Here is a 21,821-nt window from a genome sequence, read left to right as displayed (position 1 = left end):
ACTTTGAGGCCTGCAGTAGAGACGGTTTTGCTATCTATTGCTATAGACAACTGTGCCTCTGTGAGCACTCGTAGGTCTATGAAAGCCTTCCCCTTTACAGGTGTAAACATGTGTACAAAAACTACACCTGCACTCAGACAATAGGAAGAGATTGACCTTCCACATACAGTCAGACAACTGGAGGTCAAGCTGTAGCCCATGACAGCAAGCAAGGCAAGAGTTAGAAGCACAGAAATGAAGGGATCACGTGACATAATTTTTCTTAGGCCAAATTTGTTGAGTAGGAATAACGCAAATTGCATGGTACTCCATTAGGCACATGGTTGTGGTAACAATGACAAGCAAGGAAATGACCATCTATTCTTCTATACCCCAACACCACAGAGCTCCCCTGTCTTCTCTCCAACCCTACACAAGCTGCTGGTTTGCATGTGACCTTTTCATAATTGGCGAAAGCATATCATCAGAGGATAATGCACTACGATCACACCAAGAAAGGAGGTACATTTGACTCCTCACCAACATTCTGAGATGAAAAAGAAAGATTCTAAAGCACATGAATGATAAACATCCAAAATAAGAGAGGAGCAGTTATCCAATAAAGAATGGGTCATCAAACTCATGCTTTAAGGGGAATCTCCTCCATGTAAAGAAACTCTACATCACGACATTCCAGGGAGATACATATGGATAATGGATGTTTCACACAGGAATTATAATCCCATGCATCATCATTCTAGATATACACGTACGCTCAAATACCTTATTATCAAAGGACTGCCATGGCCTTTCAGTACGGAGAAGCTAGGGCCATAACATAAATGGCACAGGTCTTGGCACCAGGTATAAAATCAAACCACTGCCCAGCCAAAAGCACGTTGACCCACCTATTTTCATGGGGTGGAAGCCAGCCTCTCACCCTCCTTGCTTGGCATTCTCAGCTGTTCATTCAACCATGGACAGTGCCAACTTTTGGCCATGTATCTGCCACAGCCAAAAGAGCGTATGATTCAGAGGCATTTTAGGGAAACAGATGTCTATCAAAGTCATTATCTTGGCAGCAGTACACTTGCAAGGTATGAATGGAAACTGCTCCATCTGCCTGATAAGTTTAACAGATCTCTACTTTTAAAGGACTTTCATCAGCCAAACAGAGCCCCAGTTTTAGAACATGAGAGAAACAATGACAAAGTCATCAGAGGACTGTCATCCCCTTTTAGGAGATTGATAAAGGCAGACTTAGTGTAAATGGCAGAAGCTTTGGCACTAGGCGTGAAATTAAACCACAGCCCTGCCAGAGGTGGCATACAACCTCCTTTTTCTCCTGTTTCAAGGCCAGTCTCTCACCAATGTGGCACAGACGTTTCACCACACTTATGTGACAAGCAAAAACATTTCCTCCAGGCAAGAATTAAACTGCTATTCACAGGAAACCTCCAGCAACAGGAAAATGGAAGTACCCACAACTTGGTCAGGAGTCCAAACCAGGCGGTATCCAGACATAAGACACTTCGAGACCTGTTTCCATAGCCCAGGAACACACCCTGGGACCTGACAAAACTCATGCCTTACCTCGACTGGTACATCCGCACACTCAGAATCCCTGAGACTCTCCTCAAACCCTTCACAACTTGCATCTTTCTAATTTACACATGCACTTCTAGATTAGGGCACTTAGAGAGTAGGCACAAAACAAAGAAACTTAGTGGGGAATGAATAATCAGTTGGCACCTCCAAAGATCCAGTTATGCTTTTATCATAAGTACAGATTTAAGCTGTTAGTTAAGAATCGATGACAACATGCAAGCACACGGGAAGCACCTCCCAGGGCTCCCAGTGTCTTAGGCCAAACTTACTCGGGAAGAAGAAATTCACATTGCATTAACCTACAGCTAGGCACTGAACAGGGAAAGGAGCAAACCACCCCTCTCATGTCCTTCAACAGCGCATTCTACTAATGGTCTTAAGTTCCCACGACTCTCCTCTCCACCATCACACAACTTGCTCCGTGTTCTTTGACCCTCATAATTTGCAACAACATGACATCAAAGGTTCAGTGGCCCAGATCATTTCTCCATACAAGGCACCAGGATCACAGCATGGACTTCACACAGAGGTGTCCCTGCTCAAGCAGGGACGATGGACAAGATGATCTCCAGAGGTCTCTTCCAAACCCTAGCATTCTGCGATACCATTCCGTGAGATCCACTCATATTCACCTCCAACCCCTAACGTTCTGTGATTCTGTGACCTTTACCACTCTGTACTGAGAAGGAAGAATCACTTGTGTGCTCACTACACTTCAGAGGAGAAACAGCAAGGCTCTAAAAGTAAATGAGGAGCGGTCCTCCAAGACAGACTGGGTCAGGGAACACCGTGTGACACTGTAACGATGTGACACAAATATCCGCTCTAAACGCAGGCCAGCCAACAGGAGCCTCAATTCTCCTGCCTCCCACAACAACGGCAACGCTGAGCCACAATCGCACGGCGTTTCCCTCCCGGCAGCAAGAGGCACCAGCACACGGCGCGGCGCTGGCCGAAGCGTTGCCTTCCTTGTAAGGAAACCTCCCTACCCAGGACACAGAGCACGAGGGGGTAGGGCAGAGAAGCAGCAGAGGGAAGCGTGGCAGAGGAAGTCTCGCTATAGGAACTCACCGGGGCAGGGGCGGGGTCCGCGAGGCGGGCGCCGGCAGCGTCCTCCCCGAGCAGCGGCGCGGGCTCGTCGGGCGGCGGCCGGGCCGGGAGGGTGTCGCAGCAGCTGCCGCCCGACAAGCGGAGCTGGCTCTTGCGCGAGTCGGCGGTGAGCGACACCTCGTGCGAGTAGGAGTGCAGGAAGGCGCGGACGCCGTCGATGCCCACGAAGTGCGAGGCCGGCACGCCGCGCAAGGCGCCGCTGCCCGCCGCCAGCAGCTGCGAGCGGCGCCAGCGCCGCAGGCGCAGCGCCAGCAGCAGCAGCAGGAAGGCGAGGAAGAGGCAGGACACGGCCGCCACGGCCACCACCAGCCACCGCGTCAGGCTGCCGGCCGGCTCCCCCGCCGCCTCCGCCGCCGCCGCCGCGCTGCCCAGCTCCGACAGCAGCTCGGCCACGCTCTCGGCCAGCACCACCGTCAGCGTGGCCGTGGCCGACAGTGCCGGCCGCCCGTGGTCCTTCACCACCACCACCAGGCTCTGCCGCGCCGCGTCGCGGGCCAGCGGGAAGCGCGCCGTCCGCACCTCGCCGCTGTGCAGCCCCACGCGGAACAGCCCCGGCTCCGTCGCCTTGGCCAGCTCGTACGACAGCCACGCGTTCTGCCCCGCGTCCGCGTCCACCGCCACCACCTTGGCCACCAGCGCCCCGGGCTCGGCCGAGCGCGGCGCCAGCTCCACGCCCGCCCAGCCCGCGCCCGGCGCCGCCGCCGCCGGCGGGTACAGCACCTGCGGCGCGTTGTCGTTCTCGTCCACGATCACGAGCCGCACCGACACGTTGCTGCTCAGCGGCGGCGCGCCGCCGTCCTCCGCCCGCACCCACAGCCCCACCTCGCGCACCTCCTCGTAGTCGAACGGGCGCAGCGCGTACAGCGCGCCCGTCTCCGCCTGCACCGACACGTACGACGACAGCGGCGCGCCCCGCACCCGCCCCTCCGACAGCCGGTACCGCACGCGCGCGTTCTGCCCCCAGTCCGCGTCCGTCGCCCGCACCGTCAGCACCAGCGCGCCCGCCGCGTTGTTCTCGGGCAGCCGGGCGCTGTAGCGCGCCTCCGCGAACACCGGCGCGTTGTCGTTCACGTCCAGCACCCGCAGCGCCAGCACCGCGCTGCTCCACAGCGCCGGCGACCCGCCGTCCGCCGCCCGCACCGTCACGTTGTACTCCGACACCTCCTCGCGGTCCAGCTCTCTCGCCGTCACCACGCTGTAGTAATTATCAAACGATCTCTCCAGGCGGAACGGGACGCCCCCGTCCACCGAGCACCGCACCTCCCCGTTCGGCCCCGAGTCCCGGTCCTGCACGTGCACCAGGGCCACCACCGTCCCCGACGGCGCGTCCTCAGAGATCTCGCGCAGCGCTGACGACACAGTCAGTTCAGGCGCGTTGTCGTTCACGTCTGTCACCGTGATCACGACTTTCGCCGTGTCGGAAAGGCCCCCGCCGTCTCGTGCCTGCACCTCCATTTCGTACGAACCACCTTCCTCAAAGTCCAGGCTCCGCACCGGTGTGATCGCTCCCGTCGCACTGTTCAGCTCGAAAATCTGCGAGGCTTTGTCTGTGATTCTCTTGAACGAGTATTTCACGTGCCCGTTCGTCCCCTCGTCGGCATCGGTGGCCGTGAGGGTGACGAGGGCGGAGCCCACGGGCACGTCTTCCGGCACGCGCACCGTGTACTCCGCCTGGCTGAAGGCGGGCGCGTTGTCGTTCGCGTCCAGCACCGCCACGCGGATCCGCGCCGTGCCCGTCCGCGCCGGCTCTCCGCCGTCGCTCGCCCTCAGCACCAGCTCGTGAAACGCCGCCGCCTCCCGGTCCAGCGCCTTCGCCAGCACCAGCTCGGGACGCTCATCCCCGCCGGGGCCCGCCTGCACGGCCAGCGAGAAGTGCTCGTCGCCGCTCAGCTCGTACCTCTGCACGCCATTCGGTCCCGCGTCGGGGTCGTGAGCCTCGGCAACAGGAAACCGCGACCCCGGGGCTGTCGTCTCGCTCAATCGCAGCTCCATTTCTGCCTCTCGGAAGCTGGGCGCGTTGTCGTTTATGTCCGTGATCTCCACTTCGATTCCGTAAACTTGCATTTCCCCCTCCACTATCACCTCACAGCGCAGAATGCATTTCTCCACCAGCCGGCACAGCTGCTCTCTGTCTATCCTCTCCGCCGCCACTAAATGTCCCGTCTTCCCGTGCAGAGCGAAATACTGCGTCCTACCTCTGTCCAGGATGCGGACGCCGCGGTGTCGGAGCGCCGGCAGCTCCAGCCCCAGGTCCTTGCCCACGTCGCCCACGAACGAGCCCTTCGGCACCTCCTCGGGAATCGAGTAGCGCAGCTGCCCCCACGCCGCCTCCCACGCCGCCGCCAGCACGCACCACAGCAGGGCTCGCTCCCACCGGCCCCGCCGCCTCCCCGCCGCGCACATCGCCGCCGCCGCCGCACCGCCGCCGCACCGCCCGCCGATCCCGCTCCAGCTCCGGCTCCGGCTCCGGCTTCGGTTCGCCGCTCCCGGCCCCTCCGCCCCGCTGCAGCACGGCTCCGCGCCGCGGGGACGCTCGCAGACCGCCCGGCCGCCGAGCCAGCCAGCCAGCGAGCCGGGCCGCGGCGGGCGGGGCTGCCTGCAGCGCCCCGGCCTTCCTCTCGCTCCTCCTCGGTCAACAGCGGCGCCCGCAGCCTCCTCCCGGCACTGCAGGCACCCACCGCTGCCCAGCGCCGCCCGCCCCGCCTTTCCCACGGGCGACTCGCGGGGGCGAGACCCTCATGGACACGGAGGCATCGGTGATCTCCTGCCTTGCCTTCTCTCGAGCCGATCTCTTCTTTGATCCTCGAGGCGATCGCAACCACAAAGAAGTAACACGCCTCCCCTTTGCGTGGTATTTCCACCGCAAATGAAACAGGTCTTTGCAATGGTGGTATCATATAGATATACATTTTCTTAATATGCCGTGCAGAGTAGGATGACTCGTATTCCATTAGTCCAAAAGCACAATCCCCACCACGAATTGGACACCTTTTTGTAGCAGTCGTGCTTGAGGGACGTTTTCCCCGCCCTTTCTGCAGATCAAAACACCGTCATGAGGTAGGGGAACTACTCACGAACGGTCGGGACTGTCAGTCCCCGCGTCCCGCACTACCGGCACTGCCCGTCAGTCTTGACTTCGTGGCTTTTCACCTGCGCATCGGAGGTGATAGAGCTAGAACTGCTGTGACTAAAACTTGTTGCTTTGGGCGAGTCAGAAAGGCTTCAAGACAAGAAGCGCCTGAACAAAAATTTACGACGGTAACATTTGACCTTAGAAAAGCAGATGTACAGAACCATAAGGATAAGGAACTGCAGAGCAAAGCACTACACCAGAACAGACTATCCCTCAAGGACAGTACACACGTGATCTCAGAACGGAGCTTGTGCGAAAGGAAAAGTTAACTAGCGGACACAGTGAGGAGAAGTATATCCTTTATCCAGAGACCCCTGACGACCACCCGGAGACATCAACAGGCATGCGCAAAGGACATCTGCATAAGATAAGGAGTTCTCAGAAAATGAAGACTATGTATATCTTTTCTCGGAAAACTAAGGAATATGTATGTAAAGCTTGTAGAAGTTATTCAACTAACTTTGTCCGGGAACCCACAGTAGGCGGAGTTATCCCCTGTAAGTCCATCGCTGCAATAAAGAATGCCTGCTTAATAGTCCTTCAGACTGTTGAGTCCTGATTTGGCATTTTCATGGCATCAGAGGCTGCTCTGAAACAGCCTCCACCTCTCCCCCTTCTCCAACCACCCGCTCGGAGTTTTTGATTACAACCTTACACTACAGGCCATGCTTACACTTAGGGTTTAGTGCTCCATTCTAGAGTAACTCAGCAATAGGCAGCAATGCGCATGCACTCGCTGTTCGGGGTATTACAAAATAAAATAAAATAAAATAAAATAAAATAAAATAAAATAAAATAAAATAAAATAAAATAAAATAAAATAAAATAAAATAAAATAAAATAAAATAAAATAAAATAAAATAAAATAAAATAAAATGCAACCCTTTAGGTAAAGAGGGATACAAAAGGAAAAGAGAGCCAGTTTAATCTGAAATACTATTTCACTGCAATACTAGAGGTTCGGGGTTTCTTTCTTTTTTCCTTTTTTTCTTTTTTTTTCCTTTTTTTCCCTAGCAAATTATTGTTCTAAGTGTGGAATAGTCTCGGAGGTATGACATATTTTCACCAAAATCCTGCAGGGCAGCCGGAGAAGACAAGTGCAGCTGCACACCCCAGACTGTGGGGACCATCGATAAATATGCAAATGGACTTTACTCAAGTGCCCACACTGCCATTTTGGGAATCTCCTTGACGTTTGATATATGTTTTCTAGATCCTAGACACCTGCCCTTCTAAACAGACGGATGCAACAACTATTGCAAAATATTGCTGAGAGAAATAATTCCTCTGTCACTTTTCCATTCATGGCGCCACACGCACGTTTCCTTTGGGAGTCCAGCACCCAAAAATCATTCACCAACGGCTTTATGCCCAGCTATCAACCAGATCCAAGTACATCGTATCCGGGAAAAAGCGGTAAGGAAGAAAAAACCTCCAACACCAAGCGTCAACCCCATTTTCCAGACTCCGCCACGCACCATCAGCAGATCCGTTTTCAGCGGTACTAACGCATGTGAAGTTAGACAACGCGAGAGCTGTAGACAGAACCCTCTCCGGTGAACCCGAACCTGTGATCACCAAGGAGTGCGGCAGCTAACTGCCTGCTCTTAGGGGAAGGGAGTTAGGCCGATCTTTCTTGCACTCCCTCACGGAGACACGGATCAGCACTCCCCAGTCACGCCACCCGGGGAAAGACAGGGGGAAAGGGACGACGGTTCAGTGGGGCTCAAGGAGAACAGCGAGAGAGCGCGGGCTTACAGACCTGCGTTGCGCCGGGGTCCGCGGGCGGCTCTCCCGCGCCGGCGCTGCTGCTCGGGCTCCGCTTCCCGCAGGGCTCCCCGCCGAGAAGCTCCTCCGCCGGCAGGCTGGGCAGCGGCGGCGGCGGCGGCGGCGGCAGCCAAGGGCCCTCGGCGGCGGCGCGTCCCGGCGCCACGCACAGGTTGTAGGAGTAGGGCAAGGTGCCCTCGCAGAAGTCGGCAGGGAAGGCGGCGGCGCCGGCCACGGAGAAGCGCTGCGCGCCCAGGCAGCGCAGGACGGCGGGCGGCCCGGCCCGGCGCACCCGCGCCACGGCGGCCAGCGCCACGCTCAGCAGGAACAGGGCGGAGAGGAGCGCCAGCGCCAGCACCAGGTAGAACTGCAGCTCCGCCGGCGAGTCGGCGCCCGCCGCCCGCTCGCTCAGCTCCGGCAGCGCCTCCTGCAAGCTCTCGGCCAGCACCACGTGCAGCGTGGCCGTGGCCGACAGCGCCGGCTGCCCGTGGTCCTTCACCACCGCCACCAGCCGCTGCTTCGCCGCGTCCCTCTCCGACACGGCCCGCGCCGTCCGCACCTCGCCGCTGTGCAGCCCCACGCGGAACAGCGCCGGCTCCGGCGCCTGCACCAGCTCGTACGACAGCCACGCGTTGCGCCCCGCGTCCGCGTCCACCGCCACCACCTTGGCCACCAGGTACCCGGCCTCGGCCGACCGCGGCACCACCTCGAACGGCGCCGCCCCCGCGCCCGCCCCCGCCCCCGCCCCCGCCCCCGCCGCCGGCCACAGCACCCGCGGCGCGTTGTCGTTGCGGTCCAGCACGAAGACGCGCACCGTCGCCGTCGAGCTCCGCGCCGGCGACCCGCCGTCCTGCGCCCGCACCGCCACCGCGAACTCGCGGCACTGCTCGTAGTCGAAGGAGCGCTGCGCGAACAGCGCGCCCGTCTCCGCCTCCACCGACACGTACGGCGACGCGCCCGCGCTGCCGCCCGCCAGCCAGTAGCTCACGCGCCCGTTGGCGCCCGCGTCCGCGTCCCGCGCGCGCACGCGCACCACCGGCGCGCCCGCCGCGTTGTTCTCCGCCACGTAGGCGCTGTAGGCGGCCTCCTCGAACACCGGCGCGTTGTCGTTCACGTCCGACACCTCCAGCACCAGCGCCGCGCGGCTGGAGAGCGCCGGGCTGCCCCGGTCCCTGGCCACCACCGTCACGCGGTGCTCGGACGCCAGCTCCCGGTCCAGCGCGCTCGCCGTCACCACCTTATACGAGCTGCCCGATGATGCCACGATCGACAGGGGCGCCTCGCCCGACAGCTCGCACGACACCTGACCGTTCTCGCCGGAGTCCGGGTCGCGCACTTTCACCAGGGCCACCACCGTGCCGGCCGGCGCGTCCTCGGGCACCGGGCTCGACACCGACAACACCGTGATTTCGGGCGCGTTGTCGTTCTCGTCCGACAGGTCGATCTGCACCTTGCAGTGACCCGTGAGTCCGCCGCCGTCCCTCGCCTCCAGGCTGAAGCTGTATTTGCTCTTCTCCTCGAAGTCGAGGGGCCCCGCCGTCCTGACCTCGCCGCTGTTGCTGTCGACAGCGAACAACGCGCGGACGCCGTCCGCGACGTTGCCGAAGGAGTAGGAGACCCGCCCGTTGGAGCCCGCGTCCGCGTCCGTGGCTCGCACCCGCAGCACCAGCGACCCCGCCGGCAGATTCTCCCGCACTCGCGCCTCGTAGACGCTTTTACCGAACACGGGCGCGTTGTCGTTGGCGTCCGTCACGTTGACGCGAACCTGGACGGTCCCGGACCTCACGGGGTCCCCCCCATCCACCGCCGTCAGCACCAGCACAAAGGAGCTCTGCTTCTCACGGTCCAGTGCTCTCTCCAGCACTAATTCCGGCTGCTTGCTTCCATCCGGGTTCTCCCTCACGGCCAGAGCGAAGGACGGGTTGCTGGTGAGCTGGTAAGTCAGCAGCGAGTTGCTGCCCACGTCCGCGTCTCGGGCCATCTCCAGCGGAAAACGAGCCCCGGGAAGCGTCAATTCAGTGATCTCGAGGTCCAGAGCAGCCTTGCTGAAGGCCGGGGAATTGTCGTTGACGTCCTGGATGGCCACCTCGACGTGGAAAACGTTGAGCGGGTTCTGCACGAGCACCTCGAAGCTGACGGAGCAGGACGCCGACTCGCCGCACATCTCCTCCCGGTCCAGCCTCTCGCTCACGTAGAGGTTCCCGGTCTCCCCGCTCACCGAGAAGTATTGCTTCTCGGCGCCGAGCCGCAGCTTGCGTGCGGGCAGGTCCGCCGGGCTCAGCCCCAGGTCCCGCGCCAGCGGCCCCACCAGCGAGCCTCTGCCCAGCTCCTCGGGGATGGCGTAGCGGATCCGCTCCGCCGCCGCCCGGCACCACAAGCACAGCAGCAAAGCGGGCAGCAGCACTCGCCCGGCCGCTCGCCGCCGGCTCTGCCTCTGCCGGCCCGCCATTCTCGGCAGCGCTCGCCGCGCTCCTCCCTCCTGCCGCTGCCCTCCCGCCCTTCCGGCCACTCTCCGCAGCGAGCGCAGGGGCCGCCGGACGGCAGCGATCTCGGCGCCGCCTCGGACGCCGCTGCTCCCCGCGCCGCGCCGCCGCTCGCCGCTGCTGCCCGCGCCGATGCCGAGAACGGCCGGCGCCCTGCGAGCGACCAGCCTGCGGGGGCAGGTCGCTGCGGCGGCTCCGGCGCCGCTCCGCGTCGGCCAACAGCGGCACCCGGAGGCGCCGCGACGCCACTGCAGCCGGCTGATGGCCGCGCTCACCGGGGGCCGGGCGTTTCACGGGCGGTCAGCGGCTGCGTCCAGCCTTGGGGTCTCTCTTCTCTAGAAGCAGGCAGCGCAGAAGCACTTGCTTCCTGCAACGCCAAAGGCGTTTAACGCTGAGGTTCACTCTCGGGTAGGTCATCTCCTTGAGTCGCAAATGTCAGAAGGAAGTCTTCATGGCAGAGCAATAAAGAAAGGAACTCAGCTGGCCTTAATAAAATCAAGACAGAAGTGTAAGAGCAACAAATTATATTAGAGCTAGGGAAGGCTTTTTGCGCTTTTTAGCACTCTGTCAGTTATTTTCAATTCTGCTTTCCTTACCGGGAACGAATACCAAGAAGGAAATATTCCTTTTGCAGCAATCAGTACGTCATCAGAAACAGAATGAAGCAAAAGATATTCAATCCTGTCATGCTGGGTCTCTGTAAAGGGTTTCCATCATACCTGCATTTCTTTGTGTGTAGCTCTATGCTAAGATAGCAGAATAACTTCATTATTGCGTTTCTGAGTCACAGATGAAGTTCCTTCTTTTACGTCTCCATACTCGAGGGGGAAAGCCTCACTGAGTCTTTCAAAGAATGGATTGGGTTGGAACAGACCTTTAAAGATTACCTAGTTGAACCACTCTGCCACGGGCAGGAGCATCCTTCACTACAGCCTGTTTGTCAAAGCCCCCCCCCAAACTGACTCTGAACCCCATAAGTGATGGCACGTGCACAGCTTCTCTGGGCAACCTGGTCTAGTGTCTCATCATAAAATATTTCATCCTTATCTTGGTCTAAGCCTCCCCTCATCCAGTTTAAAGCCATTAACCCTTTTCTTGTCACAATAGGCCCTGTGAAAGTCTCCCTCCATCTTTCTTATAGGTTCCCCTTATATATTGAAAAGGTGCAACAAGGTCTCCCCAGACCCAGATTCTCTTCTCCACACCGAAGACCCTCAACTGTCTCAGCCCTTCTTCATAGCAGAGGTCTTCCAGCCCCTTGACAATTTTTGCGGCTCTCCTCTGGACCTCCTTCAACAGCTCCATGTCCTTCTTGTAGTATAGGCCCCACAGCAGTACTCCCGGTTGGGTCTCATGAAACAGAGTAGAGGGGCAGAATGCCCTCCCTCAACCTGCTGGCCACACTCCTTGTGATGCAACCGAAGACACCATTGTATTTCTGGGCAGCAAGAGCACATTGACAGCTCATGTCCCCTTTGGCACGCACCGGTACACACAGGTCCTTCTCAGCAAGGCTGCTCTCAATCCATTCATCCCACAGTCTCTGTTGAAATTCGGGATTGCCCCAAACCAGGTGCAGGACCTTGCACTTGGCCTTGTTGACCTTCATGAGCTTTGCATGGTCCCACTTCTCCAGCCTTTCAAGGTTGCCCTGGATGGCATCTCTTCTCTCTACCAGATCAAAGGCACCACTCAGCTTGGTGTTGCCTGCAAGCTTGCTGAGGGTGCGCTCAATCCCACTGTGTATGTCACTGAAGAAGGTACTAAACAACACTGGTCCAAGTACATACCCTTGAGGAGCACCACATGTTCTTGGCTTCCACTGATCCATTGACTAGAACTCTTTGGATGTGGCCATCCAGCCAGTTCCTTATCCATCTAACGGTTCGTCTGTCAAGCCCATGGCTCTCCAATTGTGGGCACTCACGTGTCGATGAAAGCCTTTCCCGTTACAGCTGTAAACACCAAATGTATGTACAAAAACTGCACCTGCACTGAGACAATTGGAAGAGATGTGACCTTCCACATACGTATTGAGCAGAAGCAAATCAAATTGCGTATTACTTCATTAGGCACACAGCAGTATTAAGTATGACAAGCAAGGAAATGGCCGTCCATTCTTCTATACCCCAACACCTCCGGGCTTCCCTGTCATCTCTCCAACCCTACAAAAGCTGCAGGTTTGATACTGACCTTCTCATAATTGGCAATACATATCATCAGTGGATAATGCACAGCGTCACACCAAGAAGGGAGGTACATTGTCTCCCCGCCAACATTCTGAGAAAAAAACTAAGGATTGTAAAGCACGCAAGGGATAAACAGCTAGGATAAGAGAGGGGTAGTCAGCCAACAGAGAATGAGTCATCCAACTTTCAGGTTTAGGGGGAATCCCCTCCCCTCTTTTATCACAGGCACTCTTCCACAGAGATGTGAGTACTACTAAGGTCGTGTTGAGATGCTTCCCCCACCCCGCCCACGACGTTAGCAGCGTACAGTCATACCCTCACACCTCTTGCCTTTCACACTCACTGTAGCTTGACCAAGAGGCACTAACTCATGGCACACTCCAAAACAAAGCTATCTTGGTAATAACAAGGTAACCTACATATCAGTCCAGGAAGCATTAGAAGAAAAGTGTTGTCAGAAAACCTCATTGGAGGGACACCTTGGTCTTCTACTGCAGGCATTGAAATTCATCCCTGAAAGCACCTGGAAGTCACTGAGGTCTCAAGCACAAGTGTAGCTTTAAACTGTTACTGAGAACTACATAGTGGGTGGTTTCAGTTTATGAAATAGTCACCAGCTCATGTGAGCTGCTCATGTCCCACCAATAGGAAGTCATCAGTATAAACACCTTATCATGGACCTCTTTCTCAAGCTTAGTCTTCTGAGATATTAAAACAGATTCTCTATCAGCTTCTGCTTCCTTCACCTCACACCTAAAATTCTGTCTTAGCGAGTTGAAGGAAGGATTTGCTGCAAAAAAATCGATGCAGAGTTTCAACTGCAAGAGCACTGTCCAGAAATGGGAGAAAGGAACCACAGCCTTCCAGGAAACAAAGGCCTGGAAAAACCCTGCAATTACAGCTATGAGGAAAGTGTACATCCAATGATACAGGGGGATACAGATGGGTAAAGGAGGATTCTCGCAGGAACTATGAGCCATTCTGCACGTTCATCATTGTTCCACATGCACATTTACTGTGCAAATACTTCACGACGGAAGAACTACCATCTCCATGTAGAACAAGGAATCCACAATCACAGCATGAATGGCAACAGGCCTTGGCACCAGGCAAGAAGTGCAAGCCTTGCTCAGCCAAGGTCTCATTGGTCCGTGTATTTTCCTGGTTGGGAGCCAGCCTCTCACCCTCCTTGCTCTGCATTCACAGCCTTTAGTTGCACCACGGACAATATCCAATATTTTGGCCATATGTCAACCACAGGCAAAAGAGCATTTCGTTCAGTGACATTCAGGGGAACAGAGCTATATCAAAGTCTTTGTCTTGGCAGCTGAACACCTCAGGTTACAGATGGAAACTGGTTTCCAGCCCAGCAATTAGAAGAGATCTTGTAATGCTTTAAGGGTTACCAGCTACAACGAGGACCAGCTTTAGACCTGGACATAAAACAAACCAAGGCAAAAATAGGCAACATGAAGTGAAGGCAACATGGCTTTTCAGATTATGTCAACTGAAGTAGTTACACAGGAAGGTCCCCAGGAAGGGTATCTAGGTGGTAAGAAGCCCACAGGAGGCTCACAGAGGTGCTCACAAGAAAGACCGTAGCCACAGTTCCTCAAAGTAAATTCTATGGACAATAAAAAAAGAGGAAAATACACAGAACCACAGCTTGGGCCCCAGAGAACAACTAGCAGAAACAGAACTTTTGCGCCATCTTTACATCTTTCGGAGATTTCTAAGTATACCACAGCACACTTTTTCACCTGCCCCATCTCTGGACAGACAGAAGCTTTCACCCCACCTAAACATCACACAACAGGAAAGCTACCTTTGCAGCCACATACCACTGAAAGTAAACTTGCACACACAACTTCTCCTTACTGAGAACAAGGATCACAACACAAACGCATGCAAAGAGATTTCTGTGCTCCTCACATTACTTCGAAGAAAAGTAAAATGTTCTCAACTGCACAAGCGATATGCAGATCCGATAAAGATTTAGTCATAAAAGTTTCATGTCAAAGGCACCATCATCCTTCTTCAGCACATGGGCAACATGGACACCTCCAGGCTCATATTCAGAAGGCCAGCAATGAATGCTGGGAATTCTCAAAACACATGCCATGTCTCCACCAGCACCTCCTCACACACAGCACGCCCAAGACTCTTCTCATACCCTTCACAGCTCCCATGGTTGTCAGTGATCATCATACTTTGCAGATACTCCACTGAAACAAAAGATGCACAAACAACTTCTCCTTACCATAGATAACACTTGACTTCTCAGCATGTGTATGTGACAAGCAAGAGCATTTCTTCCAGTGACATTTTAAGGAAAAACATCTATGAATGTCTTGCTCTTCACAGCTGTAAACATAAAGGGTACACAGAGGAGGGTCAGGCAAACGTAACAGATGTGTTCTTCCACACATGTGCTCTTCCCAAAGTTCCCATTATGGCACCTGCGATTAAGTACAGAATTAAGCTATTAGTTAAGAATTGATGACAACCTGCAAACACAAGGGAAATCCTCCCAGGGCTCTCAGTGCAGGTGAAAAAATATGTCTTCTAGCCAAACGTCTCTGGGAAGATGAAACTCACATTGGATGATGCTACAGCTGGGCGCTGAGCAGGAAAAGGAGAAAATCGTCTCTCTTCTGTCCTTCAACAGCCCCTCACAAACAGCTCCCATGACTCGCATCTCCAGCCCTTCACAACTTGCACAGTATTCTTTGACCCTCATTTTTCACAAGCTGTTGTCATCAAACACCCAGTCGCCCACACCATTCCTCTTCAACAGGCACCACTATCACACCATGGACTTTACAGAGGTTTCTCTACACCTGCATACAAAGAAAGAGGATACATTTCTCTGCTTGCTACTCTTCTAGGAAGAAACATCAAGGGTAGAGAAGCAAGAGACCAGCGGTCCTCCAGGAGAGACTGGGTCAGTGAACAGCTACTGCAGAGGGGGAATATCCTTGTCCTTACGTCTCCCCCCACACCTTGAGTCTCTCCCAGTCCGCCCTCATTTGAGAGGTGATATTGCCGTAGCATGTATTTTCAAGCCAAGGCACATCGAGCTCCTTTGCCAGTAAAACTACCTTAAAGACAGGGAATCAGCAAAACACCTCTCCCGTTCCCTCCGGTAGCCCTTCACACACAACCACCCAGAGACTTTCTCAAAGAGCCACAACTTTTATGACTCTCTTTCGACTTCATAACAGGCAGAAAGACTTCATCAAGCGACCAGTTGCTGCCCAGCCCATTCCTCCACCTGGTGCACAGGGATGGCAGCATGGACCAATGCAAAGACATTTCATTGCTCACCATGTTATCATGAAGAAACATAAAGGCTGAGAAGAGTAGAAACAATGAGCAGCTGTGTTATACACGGGGCCATGAACATTGTCTTTCTCATCCTACTCAAACACAATTGCTATCAGGAAGATATCAGACCCTGCTAATAATGCAAACTTCCACTTGCTAACAACGTCATACATCTAGTCAAGGAACCAATACTGACTGGAAAGGAGTATTACACACGTCAGGAGATAAAATGGGACATTACCTGGTGTTTCATAAATCACAAATACTGACTCACTGTGCAATGCAGTATTTGCTGAAAAAGAAAAAGAAAAAACCAAAACACCCAACAGTTGCAGTTTCAACTGCAAAATCACTGTCCAGAAATGGGAGAAAGGAACCGCCACCTTCCAAGAAAAAAAGCCCAAAAGAAAGTGTAGTTAAAACTGTGAAGAAACACTATGTCACAGTGTTCCAGGGAGATACAGATGGATAAAGGAGGTTTCACACAGGAATTATAAGCCATTTTGCACATGAATCGTCATTCCAGGTACACAGTAACGCTCAAATACTTTATTATCAAAGGACTGCCATTGCCTTTCAGGATAGCGAACCTAGGATCATAACATAAATGGCACAGGTCTTGGCACCAGGCATGAAAGCAAACCACTGCCCAGCCAAAAGCACGTTGACCCACCTATCATCGTGGGGTGGAAGCCAGCCTCGCACCCTCCTTGCTCAGCCTTCACAGCCAAGAGTTGAACCATGGAAAACACCCAACTTTTGGCCATGTATCAGCCACAGGGAAAAGAGCATATAATTCAGAGACATTTTAGGGAAACAGAAGTCTATCAAATTCTTTATCTTGGTAGCTGTACACTTGCAAAGTATCGAGAGAAACTGCTCCATCTGCCTGATAACTTTAACAGATCTCTACCTTTAAGGACTGTCAGAGAAACGGAGGCCCAGTCTTAGAACACGAGAGAAACAAAGAAGGAATTTGAAACCCACAGAAGTGATGGAATCGTAACTTAACATTTCAGATCATGTCAGTTGTAGCATGTACACAAGAGGAGTATCTAGTTGGTAAAAGTACAGGGGAGGATCACACAGGAGTTTACACCAAAGGCCGCAGCCACAGTTCTCAAAGTCATTTCTTTGGATAATAATAAAAGGAAACTGCACAGGACCACAACTATGGGACCCATATGGGTCACTGAAAGACATGATGTGCACACAGCTTCTCCTTATGGAGAACAAGGGTCACAACACAAATCGATATATAAAGACATCTCTGCTCATGACAGTCATCTGAAGAAACACAGAATGTGCTAAAGAGCATAAGTGACACGCATCTTGGTGAAAGACTCAGTCATCAGTATCAGCTCAAAGACAGCATCTTGCTCATGGGCACTTTGGAATATTCGTGACTGCAACCGTTAATCCAATGTTTACATCTACGCCCAATAACTCCCATTCGCAGGAAAAGCCATATTGGACACGATAGTGGTAAATTCCTCACACTTGCCTCAAATAGCAAGCCCCAAACCCAGAAAATGCTGGCAAAAACACCATCCCGCATCGTGCATTTATACCAGTTGTAATACCAACAAAACATCAGCAGTTACCTCATATGAGCAAGAGCCAACAATAACATCTGAAGGTTGGTCATGGCTGGGAAAAGCTTTCTACAACCACGACGAAACTCTACATCACAGACTTACAAGGGTGTATCCCTGGAAAATGACATTTCACACCGCAGTTACTAGGAGGGGTACCCCTGTGTCACGTTTGCACTTCCATGGCTATTGCTTGCAGACAAACTCCTCAGAGGATTGCCGTCCCCTTTCAGGATGTAGGTAAGTGGCAGAGGCCTTGGCACTAGGCCTGATATTAAAGCACTGCCAGCCAGAGGGAGCATTCAACCTGCTCTTCTCCTACCTCAAGACCAGTCTCCCATCCATGTTGCGCTGACTTCTTGCCAGGTGTACGTGACGAGAAAAAGCATTTCTTCCAGAGACATTTTCAGGCATGTGGTCAGACGCGGAGGCCCACTTTACCTCATCAGGAAAAGCAAGGCAAGAATTTAACTATCATTCACAGGGAACAGCATGCAATATGAAAGAAAACTGATGGACCTACAGCTTGGCCAGTTTGAGTCCGAGCAAGGTGATATCCAAAAGTAAGACACCTTCAGACTAATTTTCAGATAGCCAGCAATAAACCCTGGGAACCAAAAAAACACATGACATGTCTCTACCAGCATCACTTCACACACAGCGCCCACCAGACTCTCCTCAAAGCCTCACACCTCCCATGGTTGTCAGTGATCTTCATCAGTTGCAGGTAGATGCCATCGAAACAAAAGATGCACAGACAACTTCTCCTTCATCATGAATAATAAATCACTCCTGACCATGTATATGTGACAAGCAAGAGCATTTCTTCCAGTGACGTTTTAAGCAAACACCTCCAACAATGTTTTTCCCATGAAAACGGGCAAGGCAAGATGTAAAACATGCACAGTTGAAAGGATCGTAACATCCTCTTCTAGATGATGGCATTCAGAGTAGGTACATAATTAAGGTATTTAGTAGGCAACCAAAACACGGTTGGCTCCTCCCAAAGCTCCCATTATGGCACTTCTCATAAGTACATAGTTCAGCTGTTAATTAAGAACAACACATCAACCCGCAAACACACAGGAAGAACCTCGCAGGGCTCCCACGACAGCCAGAATACTGTGTCTCAGGCCAAGATTGCTTGGGAAAAGGAAACTCACATTGCAGGAAACTAGAGCTGGGCACTGGACAGGGAAAGGAGCAAATCGTACCTCTTCTGTAATTCAACAGCTCTGCACGCAGAGCTTCCACAGTTCTCTTCTCCAACACTTCACAACCTGCCCGGCGTTCTTCCACCCTCACAACCTGAAAGAGCATCTTAACTACGCCTCGCCTGCCCTGCGCGCATAGAGAAAAGGTAACAGAAAGAGGAAAAATGCAGCCTACCAAGAAAGGAAAGGCAGGAAAGTCTCGCTATAGGAACTCACCGGGGCAGGGACGGGGTCCGCGAGGCGGGCGCCGGCAGCGTCCTCCCCGAGCAGCGGCGCGGGCTCGTCGGGCGGCGGCCGGGCCGGGAGGGTGTCGCAGCAGCTGCCGCCCGACAAGCGGAGCTGGCTCTTGCGCGAGTCGGCGGTGAGCGACACCTCGTGCGAGTAGGAGTGCAGGAAGGCGCGGACGCCGTCGATGCCCACGAAGTGCGAGGCCGGCACGCCGCGCAAGGCGCCGCTGCCCGCCGCCAGCAGCTGCGAGCGGCGCCAGCGCCGCAGGCGCAGCGCCAGCAGCAGCAGCAGGAAGGCGAGGAAGAGGCAGGACACGGCCGCCACGGCCACCACCAGCCACCGCGTCAGGCTGCCGGCCGGCTCCCCCGCCGCCTCCGCCGCCGCCGCCGCGCTGCCCAGCTCCGACAGCAGCTCGGCCACGCTCTCGGCCAGCACCACCGTCAGCGTGGCCGTGGCCGACAGCGCCGGCCGCCCGTGGTCCTTCACCACCACCACCAGGCTCTGCCGCGCCGCGTCGCGGGCCAGCGGGAAGCGCGCCGTCCGCACCTCGCCGCTGTGCAGCCCCACGCGGAACAGCCCCGGCTCCGTCGCCTTGGCCAGCTCGTACGACAGCCACGCGTTCTGCCCCGCGTCCGCGTCCACCGCCACCACCTTGGCCACCAGCGCCCCGGGCTCGGCCGAGCGCGGCGCCAGCTCCACGCCCGCCCAGCCCGCGCCCGGCGCCGCCGCCGCCGGCGGGTACAGCACCTGCGGCGCGTTGTCGTTCTCGTCCACGATCACGAGCCGCACCGACACGTTGCTGCTCAGCGGCGGCGCGCCGCCGTCCTCCGCCCGCACCCACAGCCCCACCTCGCGCACCTCCTCGTAGTCGAACGGGCGCAGCGCGTACAGCGCGCCCGTCTCCGCCTGCACCGACACGTACGACGACAGCGGCGCGCCCCGCACCCGCCCCTCCGACAGCCGGTACCGCACGCGCGCGTTCTGCCCCCAGTCCGCGTCCGTCGCCCGCACCGTCAGCACCAGCGCGCCCGCCGCGTTGTTCTCGGGCAGCCGGGCGCTGTAGCGCGCCTCCGCGAACACCGGCGCGTTGTCGTTCACGTCCAGCACCCGCAGCGCCAGCACCGCGCTGCTCCACAGCGCCGGCGACCCGCCGTCCGCCGCCCGCACCGTCACGTTGTACTCCGACACCTCCTCGCGGTCCAGCTCTCTCGCCGTCACCACGCTGTAGTAGCTGCCGCGTGAGCTCCTCAGATGGAAGGGCACGCCCCCGTCTACCGAGCACCGCACCTCCCCGTTCGGCCCCGAGTCCCGGTCCTGCACGTGCACCAGGGCCACCACCGTCCCCGACGGCGCGTCCTCAGAGATCTCGCGCAGTACCGACCGCACAGTAATCTGGGGCGCGTTGTCATTCACGTCTGTCACCGTGATCACGACTTTCGCCGTGTCGGAAAGGCCCCCGCCGTCTCGTGCCTGCACCTCCATTTCGTACGAACCACCTTCCTCAAAGTCCAGACTGTCCTTAACGGATATTTCTCCTGTCTCAGAGTCCAGGTGAAAAATTTCGGGTGCTTGGTCTGAAGCTTTATGAAAACTGTATTTCACGTGCCCGTTCGTCCCCTCGTCGGCATCGGTGGCCGTGAGGGTGACGAGGGCGGAGCCCACGGGCACGTCTTCCGGCACGCGCACCGTGTACTCCGCCTGGCTGAAGGCGGGCGCGTTGTCGTTCGCGTCCAGCACCGCCACGCGGATCCGCGCCGTGCCCGTCCGCGCCGGCTCTCCGCCGTCGCTCGCCCTCAGCACCAGCTCGTGAAACGCCGCCGCCTCCCGGTCCAGCGCCTTCGCCAGCACCAGCTCGGGACGCTCATCCCCGCCGGGGCCCGCCTGCACGGCCAGCGAGAAGTGCTCGTCGCCGCTCAGCTCGTACCTCTGCACGCCATTCGGTCCCGCGTCGGGGTCGTGAGCCTCGGCAACAGGAAACCGCGACCCCGGGGCTGTCGTCTCGCTCATTCGCAGCTCCGTTTCTGCCTCTCGGAAGCTGGGCGCGTTGTCGTTTATGTCCATGATCTCCACTTCGATTTCATACACCTGCATTTCCCCCTCCACTATCACCTCACAGCGCAGAATGCATTTCTCCACCAGCCGGCACAGCTGCTCTCTGTCTATCCTCTCCGCCGCCACTAAATGTCCCGTCTTCCCGTGCAGAGCGAAATACTGCGTCCTACCTTCGGAGACAACCTGGATGCCGCGGTGTCGGAGCGCCGGCAGCTCCAGCCCCAGGTCCTTGCCCACGTCGCCCACGAACGAGCCCTTCGGCACCTCCTCGGGAACCGAGTAGCGCAGCTGCCCCCACGCCGCCTCCCACGCCGCCGCCAGCACGCACCACAGCAGGGCTCGCTCCCGCCCGCCCCGCCGCCTCCCCGCCGCGCACATCGCCGCCGCCGCCGCACTGCCGCCGCACCGCCCGCCGATCCCGCTCCAGCTCCGGCTCCGGCTCCGGCTTCGGTTCGCCGCTCCCGGCCCCTCCGCCCCGCTGCAGCACGGCTCCGCGCCGCGGGGACGCTCGCAGACCGCCCGGCCGCCGAGCCAGCCAGCCAGCGAGCCGGGCCGCGGCGGGCGGGGCTGCCTGCAGCGCCCCGGCCTTCCTCTCGCTCCTCCTCGGTCAACAGCGGCGCCCGCAGCCTCCTCCCGGCACTGCAGGCACCCACCGCTGCCCAGCGCCGCCCGCCCCGCCTTTCCCACGGGCGACTCGCGGGGGCGAGACCCTCATGGACACGGAGGCATCGGTGATCTCCTGCCTTGCCTTCTCTCGAGCCGATCTCTTCTTTGATCCTCGAGGCGATCGCAACCACAAAGAAGTAACACGCCTCCCCTTTGCGTGGTAGTTCCACCGCAAATGAAACAGGTCTTTGCAATGGTGGTATCATATAGATTTACATTTTCTTAATACGCCGTGCAGAGTAGGATGACTCGTATTCCATTAGTCCAAAAGCACAATCCCCACCACGAATTGGACACCTTTTTGTAGCAGTCGTGCTTGAGGGACGTTTTCCCCGCCCTTTCTGCAGATCAAAACACCGTCATGAGGTAGGGGAACTACTCACGAACGGTCGGGACTGTCAGTCCCCGCGTCCCGCACTACCGGCACTGCCCGTCAGTCTTGACTTCGTGGCTTTTCACCTGCGCATCGG

The 21,821-nt window shown here is 56.3% G+C and overlaps 3 protein-coding genes across 3 annotated transcripts; all 3 read right to left on the bottom strand.

Annotated features, from left to right (window-relative positions):
• Nucleotides 1-1,628: 1,628 nt before the first annotated feature.
• LOC135314609 (protocadherin gamma-A12-like) lies at nt 1,629-5,100 on the bottom strand. The gene has a single exon (XM_064458165.1). It carries the CDS (start codon nt 5,098-5,100, stop codon nt 2,440-2,442), a length of 2,661 nt encoding a protein of 886 aa, XP_064314235.1. The 3' UTR covers nt 1,629-2,439.
• Nucleotides 5,101-7,298: 2,198 nt separating this feature from the next.
• On the bottom strand, nt 7,299-10,513 carry LOC135314718 (protocadherin gamma-B5-like). The gene has a single exon (XM_064458833.1). The coding sequence runs from the start codon at nt 10,044-10,046 to the stop codon at nt 7,557-7,559; it is 2,490 nt and encodes an 829-aa protein (XP_064314903.1). The 5' UTR covers nt 10,047-10,513; the 3' UTR covers nt 7,299-7,556.
• Nucleotides 10,514-18,554: 8,041 nt separating this feature from the next.
• Nucleotides 18,555-21,502, bottom strand: LOC135314719 (protocadherin gamma-A12-like). The gene has a single exon (XM_064458834.1). It carries the CDS (start codon nt 21,061-21,063, stop codon nt 18,577-18,579), a length of 2,487 nt encoding a protein of 828 aa, XP_064314904.1. The 5' UTR covers nt 21,064-21,502; the 3' UTR covers nt 18,555-18,576.
• Between the last annotated feature and the right edge of the window lie 319 nt (nt 21,503-21,821).

Source organism: Phalacrocorax carbo, chromosome 8 (assembly GCF_963921805.1).
Source record: "Phalacrocorax carbo chromosome 8, bPhaCar2.1, whole genome shotgun sequence".
Lineage (NCBI taxonomy): Eukaryota > Metazoa > Chordata > Aves > Suliformes > Phalacrocoracidae > Phalacrocorax > Phalacrocorax carbo.
The sequence above is the reverse complement of the archived record's forward strand: the minus strand, read 5'-3'. Positions and strand labels throughout refer to the sequence as shown.